General features: G+C 39.7%; 2 protein-coding genes across 2 annotated transcripts; both read left to right on the top strand.

Annotated features, from left to right (window-relative positions):
- The first annotated feature begins 14,810 nt into the window (after positions 1 to 14,810).
- Positions 14,811 to 15,743, top strand: LOC117017661 (olfactory receptor 8B4). The gene has a single exon (XM_033098134.1). The coding sequence runs from the start codon at positions 14,814 to 14,816 to the stop codon at positions 15,741 to 15,743; it is 930 nt and encodes a 309-aa protein (XP_032954025.1). The 5' UTR covers positions 14,811 to 14,813.
- Positions 15,744 to 20,542: 4,799 nt separating this feature from the next.
- LOC117017633 (olfactory receptor 145) lies at positions 20,543 to 21,573 on the top strand. Its single transcript, XM_033098068.1, has one exon. It carries the CDS (start codon positions 20,623 to 20,625, stop codon positions 21,553 to 21,555), a length of 933 nt encoding a protein of 310 aa, XP_032953959.1. The 5' UTR covers positions 20,543 to 20,622; the 3' UTR covers positions 21,556 to 21,573.
- The last annotated feature ends 2,350 nt before the right edge of the window (positions 21,574 to 23,923 follow it).

Raw genomic sequence — 23,923 nt, 5'->3', positions numbered from 1 at the left:
AACATGTCAAGGTTAAGAAGGACGGGATTTGGGAATTACTTCCACACAATCATTTCTTTGTTCCATTTCAAACTGTGCTGGTAAAGCCAGGGCAGAGAAGTGTGCAGCTCAGGGAAGTCAGCTAAGGACCTAGAGACTATTCCAGAAGCACAGAAAGCCTTGTGTTACAAGCCAGTATTCAAGTTAGCACCACACAGCTGGCAGTCGGTAGAGGAAATGACCACTGACTGTTGTGGTGCTGCATGTGACAGAGACTGTGCCAGGTATTCTCTGGGTGCCGCTCCAGGCCTACTTTCGGCCCCTTTGTACTTTATGCAAGTCCTGGGAGGCATTCCCTAATGGATCCTGTCAATAGGCTCCCTTGCCTTCGGTTTCTGGTTGGGTTACCCCAACAGCAGCATTCTGCATCAGCACAGGAAATCAGAGGGCACGAGGCGTGCAATGTTGTGATATTTATTCCCCTGACTTCCTTTCAGCTGGGCTACACTGTCAGTAACTGAGTGCCCCATTACCCACCTGGTTACAGGAACTGTTCAGTCCTTTGTTTCTTTGTGCCAAGAGGTAGTGATGTCTCCCTGCTTTGCCAGCCTAGGGAACTTCACCATCCCTTGTCATTTCTCTCAACCACCCTTTTGCTTACACCCATGCAAACGGGTCCTTTATTATATTTTTCAATTACTTTGTGTCAGTGAATCATCTGTTTTCTACGGGGGCCCGGATGATACATTTCCCAGGAAAGAGTGGAAGAGCTCAAGTACTGTGCAAAGGCAGGTAGAGTTGCCCTTTGGTTTAAATGTAAGTGGTAAATATTTTTTGTGTGAAGCAACAGTATGTGAAATGCTGTGAAAATACTTTTGACTTGTGAAATTCTCTTTAGGAAAATTCTCTTCTATTTGGAAAACTGAAGTTTGGATCGGTATATAGTTTGGCCTTAGGGATGGTGCCGATCAGTAAAGGTGAAGTCAAAAGAATGAGACTGGAATGAGAAAACTGTGCTTTAGACACAGTGCAGAATAGATGGACAGCGTGGAGCTCAGGTAACTGTGGCAGGGGAAAGAGAAGAGCAGCATCAACAGTCAGAAAGACCAGACACTAGGGAATTGGAGGGTGGAGTCAAATTCAAAAGCTTTTAGCCTTTACTCTGCAGCTGTGTGGCCTTAGCAAAGTTACGTGATGTCTCTGGGCGCCAATGTGTTCATCTTTAAAAACTTTTTTTGCAGGATTATTAAGACAATTAAATGCCAAGCGCTCAGTAAATTTTCTTTCCATTCCTGCTAGATCCTCTTCTCCTAGTATCAACACTTCCATTAATTGATCGTGTGAACTTGGGACAATTGTTTCATCTTTCTGTGCTGATGCCTGCTCCTGTGAAAAATGATTATGCTCTATCAGAATATTTCTACATTCCATTTACAATGTATGCATATACTTATTTGTATATTGACTGTGTCATACGTGTTCATGGTATTTAAAATTATTACCAAAGAAAAGTTAAATAGCTTAATAAAAATATAAATACAATGGAAAAAATAAATAAAGTTATTACCAAAGAATAATCAGTGAAAGAAAATCTCCCTTCACTCCAGTTGTCTGGTCCGCCTGCCTTCTCCTGCGTCCATAACGGTTGCTTGTTAATTGTATATTTTTAGACAGTCGCTGCATGTCCGGTTCCTGCACATACATACACATGATCTTGTCTTTGTTTGCAAAGTCTATGAGCAACTGCTTTAAAATGCATCTATTGTTGAGAATTAATTAGAAGAGGAGGGAGTAGGGAGAGTTACTGTGACAAACACATGAATAAAAAAGCAGAAAAGAGGGATATGGAGGGTCGTGGCTAGCCAAAAAGAGGGAGAGAGAAAGTAACGCTGTGAAAACAAGGGAGGTTCAGCTCTGGTTATAAGCTCTTGCTGTGTGGCCCAACACACAGCTCACAGCAAGAATCTGTTTTCTCTGATCTCTTGCTTCCAACTCGATTTTTGTGATTACATAAAATTCCACCACATGGATATTATATCTAATTAACAATTTTCTACTACTGTATACCGGGGGTACCAAAAAAAAATGTATACACATGAGTTGTAATCTTTTGTTATCAGTATATATTGAGTATTACAATTTTAAGACAGTTTTTTCCTTTCTTAAAATGTCTATACATTTTTTTGGCACCCTCTGTATTATTTTAATTTTTCCAAATTATAAAAAATACTTGATCAACACACTTATTCAATAAATCTTCCCATTTTCTCCTAATTAGGATATATTCCTAGACAGTGAATTACTGAATTACACAAGAATCTTGAATTTTATTCCAAGTTTCTTCTTGAGAGTATATCTCAGTTTGCACTTTCATTAGCAACATAAACATATCCGGACTGTCTACTCTTGGCTCAATTCTGTGGTGGTAAGGGCAGCACTCATGAAAACTTACTACCTTTAATTTTGATGGTGGTGGTGTTTAGACTATATTCTCCTCCTTTTACATGTATATTTTTTTCTCTCTACTTCATAAAGTACTTGTGGTATCATGATGGGTGAAAAAGAGAAAAGTGGGAGCAAAATTGAGAACGTTTCTTTCTTCCTTTTCCTTCCTCATATACTTCCTTTATCTCTTAAATGGCTTATCTTGACCTGATCATATTTCTGGTCATCTTTTTGCTCCTGGGAAGGGAAGCAACTCTGGATCCTTTACCTTTGTGATAATGTATTGTGAGGTGTCTCCCTGGATTATCTTTCTCCTACCTCTGTTGGTTTCAATGCCCCTGCTCTGTGTTCTCACAGCACATTGTACTTAACCTATTAAGAACTGGTCACGATGTAGGGCCAGTGCTCACTTACTTTTCTGTATCGACCCACACCACAAATTAGACTGTACGAGGTCTGACAATTAAGTTCCCAAACTCATCCTAGAAAAAAATGCTACATACCTCATTGCTGAATATCACTATGGTCACCTTCGAAGTACTCCTCTTGGGAAACAATGCCAGAGCCTCGTCCACCCTTCAAAGCAATTTCGGAACTCTTTCTGGAATGGCCATCAGAGCTCTCGCTCGTCGTATTACCCTTGATGTCCTGAATGTCATCAAAATGTGTTCCTTTCAATATTTCCTTTATCTTTGGATAAAGAAAGAAGTCACTGGGGGCCAGATCAGGTGAGTAGGGAGGGTGTTCCAATACAGTTATTTGTTTACTGGCTAAAAACTCCCTCACAGACAATGCTGTGTGAGCTAGTGCATTGTTGTGATGAAATATCCATGAACAGTTGGTGAAAAGTTCAAGTCGTCTAACTTTTTCACGCAGCCTTTTCAGCACTTCCAAATAGTAACTTGGTTAACTGTTTGTCCAGTTGGTACAAATTTCTAATGAATAATCCCTCTGATATCAAAAAAGGTTAGTAACATCATTGCAATAAGTTCGCTAACTTAATTGTCCGACCTTTGTAAGTTTTGTACGAGCGGCGTCGTGGGGGTCCATTTTGACATATGCCCCACACCTAGCACAGTGCCTGGCACATGTAGAGCGGGGGGACATGGGTTAACAAATATGTGTTGGATGCAAAAATGGAGAACCTAGCAGTTTAAGAGCTGACTTACTAAAGGGGCGTTCCGGTTCTTATTCTTCCAGCAACACATTCTTTTCTTCCAGCACATACATATACAAGACCCATGTTGAGTCCGTAATATCCCGTCACCCTGATGACTTGATTATAGTCTTCCTGTTTCCTCACGACCCCAATTTTAGGCACAGGCCACCTGGTGGCTGTAGTGGAAACCAGACCCTATCTTAAATTTGTAATCCCCAACTTTCCATTCCTTTACATGGTAAAATGTATAGTGTTCTATAAAATGGTAACTTCAGCAAACTCTAAATTGCTATACAACTGAACAGAGGGCTTTGAAGGAAGTTTTATAAAATACCAGCAATTGGGCATTCATTTTGTACTTCCCATTTTAACTAATAACCCAGAGACAACACGCAGATGAAAAATTTCTGCCATGAAAAAATGAATCATTCATGTTTGCTGCTCCCATTTTCCCCAGAGTAACAGAGACTGTGAGCCCGAATGATTGCGTTCAAAAGATAAATACACTTAAGAAAAAGTCACCAAGGCCATATCCTGGTTGGACTTTGCTGACTTTTCAGGGCATCGTATAGCACTGCTTTCTCAGAGCAAACCATGCTTTTTCTTTACTCTCACAAACGAATATATTCTATATCCTCTCATAATTGCTTCTGAGGACATTTGACAAGACAGAGTTTGTGGAACTTTGCAAGTTGCTGAGTTAGTTATAGGGTAAGATTACCACTTTTCCCTTTCTAATTAAAAGTAAATTATGGGGAAATATTTTGAGACTATGTTCCTTTTCAATCTTTCACACACTGGTTTTAGCATCCATTGATGATTCCTGCCTGAATCAATTATTTCTCTGTTGTTTGAAAAATGAAGATTTTCTAATTTGATCAATCCATTTTTGTTTGTTAGTTGGCATTCTGTCAGGAAGAACATCTTCTTCTTCTCTATTTATTTATTTATCTATCTATTTTTCCACTTGTCTATTTAAATCATTGTGAACTCATGCATTCTAGTTTTATCTACTGGGCTATGACTCATTATAGTCATTATTTACTTTGATGCTCAGTTTATCCCTGATTTGTCCACTGGGAGCCTCTTCACACTGGTTCCTATGTCCTCTTAATATATCACCATTAGATTTTGAACACTGTGTTACTTTCTGGAAAAACAGTATGTTTCGGACCCATTCTGTACATTCTGCCTTACCACTCGTTCTATGTAGAGATAAATGGTGCTTAAAACTAAGATATGGTGATGGAAGGGGAGCTGACTCTGGGTGGTGAACACACAGTGTGATTTATGGATGATGTGATACAGAATTGCACACCTGAAAACTATGTAATTTTTCTAACAATTGTCACCCCAATAAATTAAAAAATAATAATAATAATAAAAATTTATATGGAAAATAAAAAACAAACCATTTTAAAATAAAAATAAATAAATAAATAAATAAACTAAGATATGAACACTAAGTGGAATGAACTGTACTTAATGCAATTTCAAAAACAGGTATTTAATGGGAGAACATTCATAGTGGTAAAGTGCTCATTTATATGTTTCGCCTTTGGGGACACCTGTCTGTATGAGTGATAAACTTGCTCTCTGTGAGTGGGCCAATACTCTGTGGCCCAAAGCCGATGATTCCTAAGTGTCACTTGCGGTCCTCTTCTCACACTTTTTACCTGCTCACAGGACGGTTTTCTCAGGTTCCCTTCAGAGACTGGTGAGACCACATGAATGAAAGAAAGAGGTCTATCTAGTGTTGGAGGGAAGAAAGCTCCCAGACTCTTGTCCACACAATTTGGTTGTAGATACCCCTCTGTCTGGACTCCTTAAAGATGTGACTACTTGTCCCATTTGCCTCTTTCATTCATGTTATAACTTGCAATGACCATGGAGCAAAAGAGTTTCACATGCAAGGGATTCATGCTTTTCAAACCCTAGCAACAACATTTTATACAAGTTATGACTCAGTCTTCTCTACAACTGTATGAACTATAGCTCTTTGATACATACATGGGTAAACCGAGGCTTAGAGTAGTTAAGAAACTTGTCTAAGATTGTACAGATAGTAAGTGGTGGAGTAAAGAATTGAATTTAGACTATGTGACTGCAGTCTGCATTCTTAACACTAACTGCCTCCCAGAGGCTGAGCCTGAATGTGTGAGAAATGGTCCATGTAATACACATAGACTCATCCCGTGCAGTGTCCAAGTTCTTGCTGCCTTTAACCTGAACAAGTCCATGCATCACTCTCATTTGGAAACAATTTCCAAAAAAAAAACATGTCAAGGGAAAGACACGAAAGATTTTTCTCCTTATTTAATAGGAGAATGATTTCTCCACTATTAGCACTGGGCTAATAGTGTCACTTATGCAAACATATGGGAGACCTGCTGAACCACTGTAAAATGGATGTGGACTGTGAAGTAATATACTTAGAAAATGTTTATTTGAGGTTATAATCCCAACCTTAGCAGGACGAGCTAACACATGCAGAGAGTTTAATGCCTGGCAGATATAGAAGGTGCTAATTAAATGTTGAAAAAATCCTTAGTGAGACCTTAAAATACTAAATTATGCAGTGTTTTGTTTTTAATTTAATTTTAAAAAATAATTTTTCTTAACTTTGGAAGAGCAATGCTCGAGTGTTATAAGAATATGTAAAAGTAGAGATAAGCAAAAGATTTTTTTTCAAAATCCATGATCCTTCCACCTAGAGATAACTGCTTTTAAGATTTTTGCGTACATTATTTCAGCATATTTTTCTGTGTGTGTAGTTGTGATGGCTTAGACTGGTTTGCAAAAACTATATGCATAAAATATATAAAGGACATATATACCCACAGAGAGGGACAGATGTGGTCATGTTAAGTACAATTTTGTAACTTTATTTTTCATCCTATAACACTGTAAACAGCTTTCTATGTGATTAAATAGGTATAAAAGTCATGATTTTTAATGACTACACTCATTCTGTTTAAAGTTGTAAGGTCAATGGAATGATGTGAAATGTTTCTGTTTGCTGCACAGAAAGATAATATTGTTTCCTTCTTTTCAAAGAGTTTTTTAGGATCTGACAATTCTAAATTCCTTTTCTAAGAGTAGCTTTCTCTTGGATTTATTCTTAGGTGTCAAATTGTGCATATCCCTCCCACCACCTTAATTCAGGTTTCCTTGTTCCCAGTACCATCCTTTTCCTTCATCCTTTACTGAAAGTCGAAAGACAAGTCTGGAGATGTCAAATGTCTCCCATTTTGCTCATCATTTACTACAAAAAAGTCTAAACTCTGGCCCAAACTGTGATTCTAGCTTCACTTATGTTTTGCGCTTCATGTTCCCTAGCAGGAGAGAAGCCTTTACATGTCTTAGGCAAGCAAATAAAGAAGCAATTCTTTCCCTTCCTCCTTCTTCTCCAAAAGCCACTCCAAAGGACTGATGAGAAATTGGGAGAACGAACGTATAATGTGGCTCAGGGTGGTCCAGCCCCCTTCCTACAGCCCATCTCCCCATTTTGACTTAGGATAGGCACGTTCTCAACATCCCCACTTATCTCTTCCACTTGCAACTGTTGCCCAGCTCAGTTTAGACCTAGATTCATGAATTTAGTCTGTTGTGCTCTGTAGGGAATTACAAGTAGATGTACATTCAAGCTAGGTCTTCCAAACAATATGATCAGCAATAAAGCTGCCATTTTTTAATATCTGACTTCTGTGTCAAATTTCTCAATTGATTCTGGACTCAGGAAGGGAAGAGGGATATGATTTATTATTACCCGTAATCCACCCCAACTATATCCTATCCCTCTCTGCCATGTGTACAACGATTCAAGTCCAGAACCACTTGCCATTCCCCAATTTTACAGTGCTTTTCTTCCTCTTATGACCTTTTATATTTCCTTTGTGTTTCCCTTGGCTTAGAATGTCCTCCTGATTTTCTCTGCTGGTAAACCTCTACTTATCATTCAAGATTAATAGCAATGCATTTCTAAAACCATATCCTAAAACAGATTGTGCATTTCCATAGTAACAATTTAATAATTGGAGGCTGTTTCAGAATAAAGAGCTAGCACGAAATAACCTGTTATAAAATAAAAGATATACTTTTTATAATACTCTATAAATTATTTTTTAAAATAAACTTAGATTCCAAGTTTTACGAAGTGTGCAAAGAGCTATTCCATATATTAAATCACAGTGGTGTTGTTGAAATGAAAAAAAGAAAGCTATTCCATGTATTGATTTTATTAAGAATCTCAAAGATAATAAAGTGATTGCAGAGCCCATGAAAAATAGAACCCTATCATAACATTAACCGATTTAATCATACACTAGATATTTAATTATTAAGCAAAATAATTATTGTGCCATTAGTTCCTTAGATGTCAAACATTATTATAATTATTATTATTATTAAAATTATTGTTATTATTATTGATATGGCCCACATTGCACTAAAAAAGCCAGATAATTCGTTGAATGTATTTCTGTTTAGCCACCAAACAAACTTATCATTCATTCTACTAAACAGTGTAATTAAGGTGGTTTTTTTAATTAAAGTTTATTGGGGTGACAATTATTAGTAAAGTTACATAGATTTCAGGTGTACAATTCTGTATTACATCATCTATAAATCACATTTTGTGTTCACCACCCAGATTCAGTTCTCCTTCCATCACCATATATTTGATCCCCCTGACCCTCATCTCCCACCCCCACCCCCTTACCCTCTGGTAACCACTAAACTATTGTCTGTGTCTATGAGTTTTTGTTTCTCATTTGTCTTGTCCTTTTGTTGTTTTTGGTTTATATACCACATATCAGTGAAAGCATATTGTTCTCTGCTTTTTCTATCTGACTTATTTCGCTCAGCATAATAATCTCAAGATCCATCCATGCTGTCACAAATGGTCCTATTTCATCTTTCTTACTGCCGAATAGTATTCCATTGTGTATATATACCACAACTTCTTTATCTGTTCATCTATAGAAGGACATTTTGGTTGTTTCCATGTCTTGGCCACCGTAAATAAAGCTGTAATAAACATTGGAGCACATATATCTTTATGGATAAATGTTTTCAGATTTTTTTGGGTAGATTCCAAGAAGAGGGATTGATGGGTCATATGGTAATTCCATTCTTAATTTTTTGAGGAACCTCCACACTGCCTTCGATAACGGCTACACCAGTCTGCATTCCCACCAACAGTGTATAAGGTTCCTTTTTCTCCACAGCTTCTCCAGCACTTGTTACCATTTGTCTTGTTGATGATAGCCATTCTAACTGGTGTGAGGTGATATCCCATTGTGGTTTTTATTTGCATTTCTCTGATGATTAGTGATGTTGAGCATTTTTTCATATGTCTATTGGCCATTTGTATGTCCTTTTTGGAGAAATGTCTATTCAGGTCCTCTGCCCATTTTTTAATTGGATTGTTTTTTGTAGTTGTTGTTGAGTTGTATGCGTTCTTTACATATTTTGGATATTAACCCCTTATCGGAGGCGTTGTTTGCAAAAATCTTCTCCCATTCAGTTACTTGCCTCTTTATTTTGTTGATGGTTTCTTTGGTTGTGCAGAAGCTTTTTAGTTTGAAATGGTCCCATTCATTTATTTTAGCTTTTACTTCCCTTGCCTTTGGAGTCAAATTCATAAAATGGTCTTTTTACCCAAAGTCAATAAATTAATACCTATGTTTTCTTCTATGCATTTTATTGTTTCAGGTCTTATGCTTAGGTCTTTGATCCATTTTGAGTTAATTTTTATACATGGTGACAGATAACAGTCTAGTTTCATTCTTTTGCATGCGGCTTTCCAATTCTTCTAGCACCATTTATTGAAGAGGCTGTCTCTTCTTCATTGTATGCTTCTGGCTTCTTTGTCAAAAATTATCTGTCCATATTTCTATGGGATTATTTCTGGGTTCTCAGTTCTATTCTATTGGTCTGTGTGTCTGTTTTTCTGCCAATACCGTGTTGTTTTGATTATTGCTGCCCTGTAGTACATACTGAAGTCAGGGAGTGTGATAGCTCTAGCATTGTTCTTTTTTCTTAGGATAGCTTTGGCTATTCAAGGTCTTTTGTGGTTCCACACAAATCTAAGGATTTTTTTGTTCTATTTCTTTAAAAAATGCCTTTGGGATTTTGATGGGGATTGCATTAAATCGGTATATTTCTTGGGTAATATGGCTATTTTTACTATGTTGATTCTTCCAACCCATGAACATGGAATGTCTTCCATTTCTTTGTGTCTTCTTAAATTTCTTTTAAAATGTCTTATCGTTTTCAGTATACAGGTCTTTCACATCCTTGGTTAAGTTTATTCCTACGTATTTTATTAGTTTTGTTGCAATTGCAAAAGAAATTGTTAAATAGTGTAGTTAAGCTTATTAAAGAAAAGAGACACCATCAAAGAATTGAATGTTTTAAAAAACTTTGTGTAGATGTGATCCTGTTTCTCTGGGATTAGGAATGTTTGTTTATTTTATACTCCAAACCGCATCCAAACACATACCCTTGGAAGGGGAAAAAATCATTAAAAATAGAGCAAACCTTGAGGGAGAGTTTTTTACAGTCCTTTAAGAAGGTTATTTTGGCAGATGTGTTTGCCTACATCACAAGGATATGAGAAAGTTGCTCCACAGCCTGGAACGCTTTTCCTGTCTCCACTCCTGGCTCACAGCCCCCTGTGGTGTACCTTGAGACAAAGTCAGAGGGTTCCAATATGATTGTCCCGAAAGCTTGGGGATGACAAAAGAAAAATAAGAGTGGGGAGGGAGAGAGAGAGAGAGATGAATGAACCTTGGAAGTCATACTGCATGACATCTGCCTTACTCTATTGGTTGGAGAAATCCCAAGTTCCTGCCTAGATACAAGGGAGAGAACATAGATCCCATCTCTTTATTGGAGGAGTATCAGTTCCTTTGTACCAAGAATACGTTGGATGCAAGATGTGTGTGTGTGTGTGTGTGTGTGTGTGTGTGTTTGTGTGTGTGTGTGTGTGTGTGTGTGTGTGTGTGTGGCCATCTTTGGAAAACAATAATCTGCAACATATATGCATATTTTGTAGTTGTTGTAAACATAATGATACATTAGGAAACATCTAGTATTGTGCCAGGCACTCTGTAATTCCTCCATATGTATTCATTCTTTTCCTAATGATTTGCTCCCTTTATCTTTATTTGCTCCCTTTATAGGGGGCATTATTTTAAGAGACACAAGATAGACAAAAAATAAAAATGGTATTTATTTGCATCTGCTACCCTATTGAGTTGTTAGGTCAGTAGATCCCCATTTTACAAATGAGGGAATTATGGCTCATAGATGTTTAGTAATTTTACTGTTCAAGGAAAATTAGTTTGGCAGGGTGATTTATTAAAATATTAATTTGTTTTTGTTCTTTATGTTTTAAGTAAACATTTAATTTAAGTGTAACATAAGGATATAGCTCAATGAATTTTTACAAATTGAACACATCCATGGAACCAACACCCACAGCAGAAACAGAACATCGTCAGAAACCCTGAAGTTCCTTCGTATTCCATTCCAGTCACTAGCCTGACTGCCTAACTACAAATAATTGCTATCGGCCCTCTAACCCCAAAGATTAGTTTCCTTGTTTTGGAACTTTATATAAATGAAATCATGAAATTATGCACTATTTTGTGCTTGGCTTCTTTTGCTCTCTAATTAGTTTTTGATATTTATCTATGTTATTAACTTTCATGGCTATATGGAATTCTATTTTATTAACATCCTACAACTTATTATCTAGTCTATAGTTGATTAACATATGGGTTGTTTTCAGATTAGGGCTGTTATGTATAATGGTGCTACGAATCACCTTGGTATGTCTTTACGTAGACATGTGTACTTACTTTTTTTTTTTCTTAAAGATTTTATTGAGGAAGGGGAACAGGACTTTATTGGGGAACAGTGTGTACTTCCAGGACTTTTTTTCCTAGTCAAGTTGTTGTCCTTTCAATCTTAGTTGTAGAGGGTGCCATTCAGCTTCAAGTTGTTGTTCTTTCAGTCTTAGTTGTGGAGGGCGCAGCTCAGCTCCAGGTCCAGTTGCCATTACTAGTTGTAGGGGGTGCAGCCCACCATCCATTGCGGGAGTCAAACCGTCCACCTTGTGGTTGAGAGGATGTGCTCCAACCAACTGAGCCATCCGGGAGCTCAGCGGCAGCTCAGCTCAAGGTGCTGTGTTCAATCTTAGTTGCAGGGGGCATAGCCCACCATCCCTTGTGGGACTCGAGGAATTGAACTGGCAACCTTGTGGTTGAGAGCCCACTGGCCCATGTGGGAATCGAACCGGCAGCCTTTGGAGTTAGGAGCATGGAGCTCTAACTGCCTGAGCCACCGGGCCTGGCCCACGTGTACTTACTTTTATTGGATATATACCAAGGAATAGAATTGCTGAGTCAAAATGTACACATATGCTCAAATTTGTTAAATATTACTAGTCAATTTATTATATCAAATACAGTGACATATAACAATGTTGCACTATTGTACCAATGTTTACAATGGAAAATTGCACCAATGTTCCTTGGAACAATGTAGTTCCTCTCCTTTTATTCATCTTCCACCTGTTTTAGGCAGGTATCTAGACTTTGTCATTCTTTGCTTTAGGGTTTTTGGCTAAGTATAAACCAGAAACAGCTTTCAGTTAATACCCTTACCATTTTAAATTTACTGAAGAGTTAGTATTGACTGGACAGGAAAAGTAGGTCAGTTACTGAGGACTGTGAGGGCAAGGAAGGTAAAATACAGAGAGAGACTCCCTTGGTCAGAACAGGGATGGAAGTCAGTGCGTCTAGGAGACAGCAGAGGCCCGAAGACCTGAATAGCTACTTCTGCTTCTGATAGTAAGGTGACTGTATCTTTTGTTATCTGAATCCAGACACTTTTGAAAGGGATAGAGATGTGCTACTAATACTTGTCCAGGGATAATGGATGTAAGTCAGGACTTTTCCAGCCAAACAGAGATTATGTTAGGCAGCCTCACATGGAAAGTTATAAATGCAGTTGCTCACATGTCTTTGAATGTTTCTTAGAATATTCATGTAGCAGATCATATGGAGAACAGCTTTGTCACTGGAGAATGACAGGATCAAAACCCGTAGGTACCTCTCCCATTACGCCGTAAGCCAGCACACATCTACAGAGTAACTTCTTGCAGGTGAGTGTGTGTGTTTCCTTGCATATTGATGTGATAGGTTAATCTTCTCATATATAGTAAAGGCCCATCTGTGGCCCTTCATAAAGTTGAAGGCAGGTGGTGTTTGTAATGGTGGTGTGCTGTCTCCACTGTTCTGAGCAGCTCGTGGTGCAAGAAACATGTTGTCAGAGGTGCTTTCGGGAACACCTATAACTCTGAGCCAGAAACATGTCGTCAGAGGTGCTTTCTGGAACACCTATAACTCTGAGCCAGAAATATGTTGTCGGAGGTGCTTTTGGAACACCTATAACTCTGATCTAACTTATTTGGGGGGTATTAGTCTCAAAACTCCCTTTGAAAATTCAGGAATGGTGTCTAAAATAAGTTTGGGGCCATTCTTCCGTAAAGTCAACCTTAAGTGCCAAGAGATAATGAAGGAGACGGAAAATGAGCCCACAAACTCAGCAGAGCAAGGCCTGAAATCCCTGAAGCGAAAGGGAAGTTTGAGTGGAACACCTGAGTCCCAAGATGCTGGGTACGCATGGTAATCCTGGCTGTAAACAAAAACAATGTAATTTCTTCCCTGTAGGAACAAGTCTGAGAAATTCCGAAGGGAAATTGAGCCTAATGAGGTAGGTCCGTGAGATCATCAAATAGCATAAACTTCTTCATGATATGCCGGCTGGGGTTCTGGTGAAAATTAGGGTTGCTGTTCTTTCTCCCAAAGTTGATGTAGACCATTTGGGAAACTCCACAAACAAAAATCCTGGTTTATTTTCGAGCACCTGGAGACTGGGGTCTGTAGCACCAGGGGAATCGGAAGAATTAATGCTTGAGGTTGTCTGCTTTATGCAGTAACACCATTTTCTCCTTGGGGCTAATAGAAAAAGAGATGCATGTGGCCCAGCACTGAGGGCGCCAGGGAGAAGGAAGGTAAATGTCTGAATCCCATCTTCCCTGATGGATTTCTTTTAAACCCACAACCAAGAGGTTGGGGATGTATTGATCCCTCCCCTGTTCTCAACACTGACTTTGACGTGAGATGGAATGAAGGGGCTTAGAGGAGGAAGGTAGGATGTGCAGAGACAGTAGGGAACATATTGGCTTTCTCTCTGGGTGGGGAGGGAGAGGGCGCCGTATCTGGCTGGGAGGGGGAGGCAGAGAATGGGTGGTGACAATGGGGAATATGAGAGCTCTCGGTACATCCTGAGGCAGTGGGCTTCAGGTTGTACTCCTGGCTCTTGAGGTGTCTTTCTGAGAGTCCTTGGGCAGCCAATTCAGGTATTCAATCTCCTCATCTCTCAAGAGGGGACAGAATTCTTGCTTTCCACGCTAATAAGCTCTAGCCGAGATTCAGGATCAACCTGGAGAGCTGAGATAGAGTCACAGACACATTGCCAATAGCTCAGTTGGGCGCAAAGATGAGAGAATGTTACTAAACCAAAGTCCATGTGCCCAATGCTTCACAAGGCCAAAGCTCAAAACCACAGGGTTTGGAGCAAAGAAAGGTTTATTGATCGAGAAGGTGCCAGCTGAGAAAATGGGAGACGTAATGGTGCCTCAAATCATCTTGTTTGCTGAACTAGGTTAAGGGTTTTTAAGGGACTAGGGGGAACAGGTATGCAGAAGTGCTGGTGGGGCAAGTGTTAATTAGAGGACATTGGGACTTGGCTATTCACGGTAAAAGCGCGTTAACACTGGATCTTACAGGACAAGGGACCCTTGGCTTCTGAAAGCATTCCGGTGTTCAAGTTCCTATCGTGTCCTGGTCCTTTGATTCCATGAGCAGGGACGGGGACAAGACTTTGGCTCCAGGTGCAGCTGAAGGCCAAAGTTCTCTCCTCTGGACACGCTTTGGCTGCATGACTTGTGGTTTTGATCTGTTGTTTCTGAGAAATAACTCAGCACCTCATCAAACAGGATAGAACCATTTTGAGCTGGTTCTGCAGTTACAAGAAGAAAGGCAAAAGGGACGGCATCCACGCACTGTCTCATCTCTTCCATCAGCCATGCTTGTGCCTATCATCAATTTGTGCATTTTATCCCTTGTTTCCACAGACAGCTCTCCAGAAGAGAATGACACTGAGAAACAGCTCCTCAGTAACTGAATTTATCCTTGCGGGATTATCAGAACAACCAAAGCTCCAGCTCCCCCTTTTCCTCCTGTTCTTAGGTATCTATGTGTTTACTGTGGTGGGCAACTTGGGCTTGATCACCTTAATTGGGCTGAACTCTAGCCTTCACACTCCAATGTACTTCTTCCTCTTCAACTTGTCTTTTATAGATCTCTGTTATTCTTGTGTCTTTACCCCCAAAATGCTGAATGATTTTGTGGCAGAAAATATCATCTCTTACGTGGGATGCATGACTCAACTATTTTTCTTCTGTTTCTTTGTCAATTCTGAGTGCTATGTGCTGGTATCAATGGCCTATGATCGCTATGTGGCTATCTGCAATCCTCTGCTGTACATGGTCACCATGTCCCCCCAGGTCTGTTCTCTGCTGATGTTTGGTTCATATGTGGTGGGGTTTGCTGGGGCCATGGCCCACACGGGAAGAATGCTGACACTGACCTTCTGTAATTCCAACATCATCGACCATTATCTGTGTGAAGTTCTTCCCCTCTTGCAGCTCTCCTGCACCAGCACCCATGTCAACGAGCTGGTGTTTTTTATTGTTGTCGGAGTGGTCATCACAACAGCCAGTATCAGCATCTTCATTTCTTATGCTTTGATTCTCTCCAACATCCTCCGTATTCCTTCTGCTGAGGGTAGGTCCAAAGCCTTTAGCACATGTGGCTCCCACGTAATTGCTGTTGCTCTGTTTTTTGGGTCAGGGGCATTCACCTATTTAACAACCTCTTTTCCTGGATCTATGGATCAGGGTAAATATGCCTCCGTCTTCTATACCAACGTGGTTCCCATGCTTAACCCTTTGATCTACAGCTTGAGGAATAAGGATGTTAAACTTGCCCTGGGTAAAACCCTGAAAAGAGTGCTTTTCTGATGGTGCTGTTTGTATCCATTAATTTCTGGGAAGCATCATAGTATCTTTTTATCTGCAGGTGGGGGAATTTTCATCTTTCTTCTCAAGGAGCGTCTTCACTTAAAAAAACTGGAACTCTCTTGCCTTTACTCTTCTTTAAGATTATACTATTTTGTACTTCATAAATTATTTCATTGCATGCAATTTAGCATCTACTATGTGCTTGTTATTTACTGGAATCCATAGTAGTTCCAAAAGACGAATAAAACAGGTTTGTCCAAGCGACATTTCTGGCTGGGAGATGGGGCAGCTGGTGGTCTGAGGGTCCAAGAGAGTTAGTTTTTTTTTTCTTCAGTTATGGGAGCAGCCTTACAAAGACCAAATGTAGATACCTTGAGCTAGGTAAGATAGTCTCTCAGTTCCTGGGAATATTGTTTGGCTAGGAAGATCATAAATCATCTTTTTCATATATATATATATATATGTGTATATATATATATATACACACACACACACAAGTACACTCAAGACCTCACCCAAGAGTTCTTCACATGGTCTGAAATGTAAAGATAAAACAAAACTAAATATTTCATTTGCATATTTCAGAATTCGTAGGCCTTGGGCTAGTAACCATGGGGTAGGCAGTCTTGTAATTAGGCCAATTTCTTGGACACTGGATGCTAAGGCCTATAGCCAAAGAGGAACAAAGGAGACACTCCATGGAAGTTCATGATTGGTAACTGCTATCTTGCCCTGAAAATACTGTGTACATTATGGGGCATTTAGGAAAATTATTTTATTCTTTAAAGTAGATTTAAAATTTACTGTGCCTAAGAATGTGTGTGTGTGTGTGTGTGTGTGTGTGTGTGTGTGTGTGTGTGTGTGTTATAATTAACTATTAAAGAATCAGGAAGAAAGAGGAGCCATCTTACACTTTCCACTTACAGGGAGACTGGGCAGGGGTCCAGACTTCGAGTGCCAAAGACCACTCTGGACTACTCTGCTGCACATGTTGCTGCTCCATATTAAATAGGTCAGATTTTGAGGAATACACTCTCATTAGCTGCCCTGAGCTCAGGCAGGAAGGTGAACCGAGGGCCACGCCAACCCATGTGAAGATATGGGGGTGGAGACTCATGGTGTGGTCAGAAGAATGGGGCTCTCGCTGAGCAGAGGGTAGAACTTGGGGGGTCCTTGAGGAGACCCTCTGTAAGACTATTTGGTACTTTTCTTTTGGATATGGGGAGAGTCATATAAAGTACTGAGTCTATATATTTTGCTTTAATTATATTTCTCCAACTCTCCCATAAAATTGGATGGTTGCAAAGTGTGTGTTGGTATGAGAATCAAGGCAGCACAGAGGAGTGAGGCCTATCTCACGTTTGCTGCTCTGCTGATGTGGAAGTAACAACATCATACTGAGAAGAAAGGTAGTTCAAGTGTTCCAGGTCATGGCCAGAAGCAAGACGGACTAAGATGGAGCTGAGAGCAGCCAGAGAAGCACCTGCAGCGTGGAACTGACTAAGGAGGAGACATGAGACAAACCTTATTTTCTCCAAATATGCTATAAGGAGGATATTCTGCCTTCTAAAATATCCTGCTACAAGGAGGATATTCTACCTTCTTTGTGAAGAAGGTAGAAAACTCTGATACTTGGATTATGCCTAGATTATGATAATGATATAAAACATTTGCTGAGCATATCCTATATGTTTGGGCACTGTTTGAGTTGCCTTACATATATTAACTCATTAGAAGTGTGTTAATACCATACTGAACTACTACTAGTCAGTCCTCTGGGCCTAGCTGAGCTCTACCCTCCAGAGGGCTGTCTGTGTCTAGGCACGTGGGGATCTTGAGATATTAGGATTGAGTCAAGAATGAGGAAGGATAAGAGTAAATATACTTTGATACAGATAAAGGAAAAAACAATTACCCTTGGTATAAATGCGTGGGAACAAGGAATAAATCAGAACTACAAGTACATTAGTAGAAAGGAATAGTTATGAAATAAATGCGTTAAAGCTAAGAATAACTTTCCCTACATTCGTTGCACATTGGCATTGGGGTGAGTAGAGGTGAAAGCATAAATTTCACTTAATGAAACTGGCTTGGATCTTTGGGAAAGCCGTCCCTTTGTCACTGAAGATCGGAAAGGATAAAAAATCAGAGTCTTGGGTCTTGCAATAAACAGATAAGAGCCATTTATTGCTCCAACAGAAAATACAGCATTTTATAAATTCCAAAGACCTTCAGCTTTCTCACAAACCAAGGACAGGCCATCTTGCATATCCTTTTAGGATTGTGTTGAGGAATTGCTGGTTCTCAATGGTTAACAAATAGGAACAGGTTTGGGGACCTCTGCTTTACAGTAGCTGAGAGACATGATTTCATACTCTAAAGCGTCAGATGCCCTAACGTGAATCCCTCTGCCACAACGCCACAATTTTGTCACTTCATGACATCATGATATTTTGATTTTCAGCAAAGGAATTTTTTTTCTTTCAGAAGCATTCTTAAAGTTGGGGTTTGTCTGGCTTCAGTTCTTGGTCTACTTCTCTTCTCTCTTCCTGAAGCCTCTCTCCAGGTGTTGTCACTTCAACAACCATGTATTGATGGTGACTCCTAAATCCATAACCCTGGACTTCACCTATGATTATAGTCCATGATCAGTTGTAAATTAGAAATATAAAAGGATTATCCGCATTGATGTCCAAATAGCATTATGTATTGATTAGGTGGTCCAGTTTGGGAGTATAAGGAAGAATAAACTGTTCCTGATATCTATACATTGCCCTATATTCTAAACAGTAGGAGAGCAGACATAAGGGATAGACACCAAGTAGAAGTGAGAGGCCAAGGAGAACTTCTGAGTGGAGATTGAGAGGGACAAGCCAGGTGCTGTCTTAAATTCTGTGGAGCAAATGGGAGGGTATCTGTGAGTATGACTCACTGCTGGCCCTCACCCTGTGTTAGAGAACCATACACCCTCTCTGCCCTCACACTTACATAAATAAAATCCATCAATTACTAATTGTTCATCTGCCAGTAACAGCAGTCTGACTGCAGTGGCTTAACCACATGAGGGTTTATTTCTCTCTGTCATAAAAGGCATCTTGAGGTAGGCATTCCAGGGCTGATCTGATAATGAGAGTCAGCAAGGACTCAGTCTCTTTCTTCTTTTCTCTTAGTAGTGACTTCATTCTCACAAACACGTCATGGTTTCCATATGGCTGCTAGAGTTCTTGTGCTTTTGTCCACACTCCAGGCAGCAGGAAGACAAAGGGGTGAAAGAAGGCAAAGAGCGCTTTATCTATTTAATGAGTGACTTCCGCTGACATTTCATTAGCTACCTCTACTTACAAGGGAGACTGGGAAACTTACTTAGCATTTAACTTCAGAACACGGCCATCCTGGAAAGAAAATTGGGATTTTGTTCCTAATTAAGAACCAAAAAATGTATACACATTTTAAGAAAGAAAAAAACTATTAAAATTGTAATAATATATACCAATAACAAAAGATGAATACAAGTCACGTTTGACTTCTGCAGTTACAAGAGGTGCTCAAAGTGGTTACCATCAGCGTCCAGATACTTCTGATTACGGTAAACTACTGCTTGAGCAACACTGACCAGTGTCCACTTGTATACATTTTTTTGGCACCCCCAGTATATTTCATTACGTCTCACAGGGAGATATTAAATGCAACTGTTAAGAACACCAGATTCAGAGTTAGATGCACCTGGATTTCATATAGCCTTTGTAATTTAACATCTGGTAAATGACATCTGTAAAATAGGAGTGATAAAATCCACTTCACAGGATTTGGAGGAGAATTAAAATGGAGTATTATATGTAAAATGGCACTGGAAACTGGCATGCTGGGGTCAGGATATAAGTGCTAGCACAGGAAGACTGTTGGGTATACAGAGAAGTACTCAATAAATGGTCAATTATTACTTTTGTACAATGCTTTACATTTTTACTGAGTAGATGTTAACTGAATAAATGATGTTTTTAAAACCCCATTCAAATATTATCAAGAAAGGTATAAGCAAAAATTCCTCCTTTTAAATTTAATTTCTGAGACTGTGATCCCAGGAGGGAATTTCTCAGTTAATTCCTCCTCTTTAAAGCTGTGATCCCAGGAGGGAACTTTTGGCTTCCTACTCCTAATCAGGTCCCCAGATATCTAAACCATGAATAAAACTGTTCAGTCTCCGGTCACCGGAGGGCACTGATTACATGCAGAGATGCTGTCTCCCTTCCACAAGCTGGAAAAAAGCCTGGGGCAAAGCCTCGGACACGTTCTTTAGCTCTGAAAGAATTCTAAGGCAGTGCAAGCTCTGATCCTCCAAACAGGACAGGGACTAAAAGGGTGTGTTCTTAGTTCCTTCATCTGTGTTAGCACTACAGCCAATTACCTGTCTGAACAATTGAGGATAAGAGTGGGACCGAAAGGTACATCGCTGAAGCTTCAGGCTAAAGAGAGGGTAAGTGACTGAATCTGGGATGAACTTTTTCCTAAGTCACCAGTATCGGGTAGTAAAGGTTTTAAGAAAGACCACCTCACTTTTCCTCTCTGGAAGGACACAATAAATGGACCAAAGTAAATATCTGGGAGACTCCTTGGTTCATCTTTGAGACCCCTCTTCCCAGAGCACCTGCTCTCACCATGGAGGCGGGTCCATCCTCCAGAGTCAGTGGCTAAGGTGCTGTGAGAACAGACCCACACGCATCCAGAAAGCCTTTCTGCTGAAGTTCAAAGTCTTTGTGGATCTAAATCTCAAGAATGGGGAGGCGAGGTAACTGGGAGGGAAGCAGTGGTCTCTTTCTCTCTCTCTCTCCCTCTCTAAGTGAATCTTTGCCTTTGTTCCCACAGAATGCCTTAAATAAGAATGGTAGCTGAGAATTCTTCTGTGACAGAGTTTATCCTCGCAGGCTTAACAGACCAGCCAGGACTGCAGAGCCCCCTCTTCGTCCTGTTTCTAGGTTTCTACATGTTCACCGTGGTGGGGAACCTGGGCTTGATAATCCTGATTGGACTGAATTCTCACTTGCACACCCCCATGTACTTTTTCCTCTATAACTTGTCCTTCATAGATTTCTGCTATTCTACCGTTATCACTCCCAAAATGCTGGTGAGTTTTGTCTCAATGAAGAACATCATCCCCTACGCAGGGTGTATGACCCAGCTCTTTTTCTTTCTTTTTTTTGTTGTCTCTGAGTCCTTCATCCTGTCAGCGATGGCATATGACCGCTATGTCGCCATCTGTAAGCCCCTGGTGTACACAGTCACCATGTCTCCCCAGGTCTGCTTACTTCTTTTGTTGGGTGTGTATGGGATGGGCTTTGCTGGGGCCATGATCCATATAGCATGCATGGTCAGACTGACCTTCTGTGCCGACAATCTGGTTGATCACTACATGTGTGACATCCTTCCGCTTCTTAAGCTCTCGTGCACCAGCACCCATGTGAATGAGCTAGTACTTTTCATTGTTGTGGGCATTGATATTGGTGTGCCCACAGTCACCATCTTCATATCTTATGCCCTCATCCTTTCCAGCATTTTCTGTATTCGTTCTACTGAAGGCAGGTTCAAAGCCTTCAGCACCTGCAGCTCCCACATAATTGCAGTGGCTCTTTTCTTTGGGTCAGGGGCATTCATGTACCTCAGGCCATCTTCTCTCTTACCCATGAACCAGGGGAAAGTGTCCTCCTTGTTCTATACCACTGTGGTGCCCATGCTCAACCCGGTAATCTACAGCCTGAGGAATAAGGACGTCAAACGTGCTCTAAAGAAAACCTTAGGCAAAAAATCATTCTCCTGACAAAGGAGCAATGCTTTAGGAAAGGGACATTTTCCTTCCATAGATGATTCACGTTCCATTGGTTACATGGAGGAAAATTTAACTTTCTCAAATAAGTTTATCCTTCTCATTTTAAGCATCCTTTAATTTAAGCATCCTTTAATTTAATTTAAGAATATTCTTTAAACTATAGGATACTCACATTTTGTGGACCTTAAAGAGCATTTATTTCAGTTCTCTCATATTTCTGAGAATACAGTGTTTCCCCAAAAATAAGACCTCCCCGGACAATCAGCTTTAATGTGTCTTTTGGAGCAAAAATTAATATAAGGCCTGGTCTTATATTATATTGTATTATATAAGATCCAATCTATATTATATGATATGATATTATATTATATTATATTACATTATATTATATTATAAGACCCGGTATTATATTATATTATATTATATTATATTATATTATATTATATTATATTATATTATTTTATAGGACCCAGTCTTACATTATAGTAAAATAAGACCAGTTCATATATTAATTTTTGCTCCAAAAGACACATTGGAGCTGATTGTCCGGCTAGGTCTTATTTTCAGGGAAACACAGTACATACAGGCTTATGTACCTTCCTCAAGGTCACTCAGTTACCTCAGCAGCAGAACTGTGACTAGAATCCAGGCTCTTGATCTCTAGTACTGGTTGTTTCCATTATGGCTCACTTTCTTTCTCTCTCAGCCCTGGAAGATTTCATTTCAAATGTGAGCTTCTCTAGAATGCTAAAATCTGGTTCTGTCTCTGGAAATTGCATACAACTATTCTAGGGCTAATTTTAAAAATCACATTTTTGCAAGAAGGTAGGAGGTATAGGATTTTTTTTGTTGAGTTGATGTTGGCTAAATGACCAAACAAATTCTAGAAGAATTTTGCAGAGAGGCATTCCCTAATGGATCCTGTCAATAGGCTCCCTCCCTTGCCTTCGGTTTCTGGTTGGGTTACCATAATAGCAGCATTCTGCATCAGCACAGGAAATCAGAGGGCACGAGGCGTGCAATGTTGTGATATTTATTCCCCTGACTTCCTTTCAGCTGGGCTACACTGTCAGTAACTGAGTGCCCCATTACCCACCTGGTTACAGGAACTGTTCAGTCCTTTGTTTCTTTGTGCCAAGAGGTAGTGATGTCTCCCTGCTTTGCCAGTCTAGGGAACTTCACCATCCCTTGTCATTTCTCTCAACCACCCTTTTGCTTAAACCCATGCAAACGGGTCCTTCGTTATATTTTTCAATTACTTTGTGTCAGTGAATCATCTGTTTACTATGGGGGCCCGGATGATACATTTCCCAGGAAAGAGTGGAAGAGCTCAGGTACTGTGTAAAGGCAGGTAGAGTTGCCTTTTGGTTTAAATGTAAGTGGTAAATATTTTTTTGTGTGAAACAACAGTATGTGAAATGCTGTGAAAATACTTTGGACTTGTGACATTCTCTTTAGGAAAATTCTCTTCTATTTGGAAAACTGAAGTTTGGATCGGTATATAGTTTGGCCTTAGGGATGGTGCCGATCAGTAAAGGTGAAGTCAAAAGAATGAGAGTGGAATGAGAGAACTGTGCTTTAGACACAGTGCAGAATAGATGGACAGCATGGAGCTCGGGTAACCGTGGCGGGAGAAAGAGAAGAGCAGCATCAACAGTCAGAAAGACCAGACACTAGGGAATTGGAGGGTGGAGTCAAATTCAAAAGCTTTTAGCCTTTACTCTGCAGCTGTGTGGCCTTAGCAAAGTTACTTGATGTCTCTGGGCGCCAATGTGTTCATCTTTAAAAACTTTTTTTGCAGGATTATTAAGACAATTAAATGCCAAGCAGTCAGTAAATTTTCTTTCCATTCCTGCTAGATCCTCTTCTCCTAGTATCAACACTTCCATTAATTGATCGTGTGAACTTGGGACAATTGTTTCATCTTTCTGTGCCGATGCCTGCTCCTGTGAAAAATGATTATGCTCTATCAGATTATTTCTACATTCCATTTACAATGTGTGCATATACTTATTTGTATATTGACTGTGTCATACGTATTCATGGTATTTAAAATTATTACCAAAGAAAAGTTAAATAGCTTAATAAAAATATGAATACAATGGAAAAAATAAATAAAGTTATTACCAAAGAATAATCAGTGAAAGAAAATCTCCCTTCACTCCAGTTGTCTGGTCCGCCTGCCTTCCCCTGCGTCCATAACGGTTGCTTGTTAATTGTATATTTTTAGACAGTCGTTGCATGTCCGGTTCCTGCACATACATACACATGATTTCGTCCTTGTTTGCAAAGTCTATGAGCAACTGCTTTAAAATGCATCTATTGTTGAGAATTAATTAGAAGAGGAGGGAGTAGGGAG

Source organism: Rhinolophus ferrumequinum, chromosome 25, assembly GCF_004115265.2.
Source record: "Rhinolophus ferrumequinum isolate MPI-CBG mRhiFer1 chromosome 25, mRhiFer1_v1.p, whole genome shotgun sequence".
NCBI classification, from domain to species: domain Eukaryota; kingdom Metazoa; phylum Chordata; class Mammalia; order Chiroptera; family Rhinolophidae; genus Rhinolophus; species Rhinolophus ferrumequinum.
The sequence above is the reverse complement of the archived record's forward strand: the minus strand, read 5'-3'. Positions and strand labels throughout refer to the sequence as shown.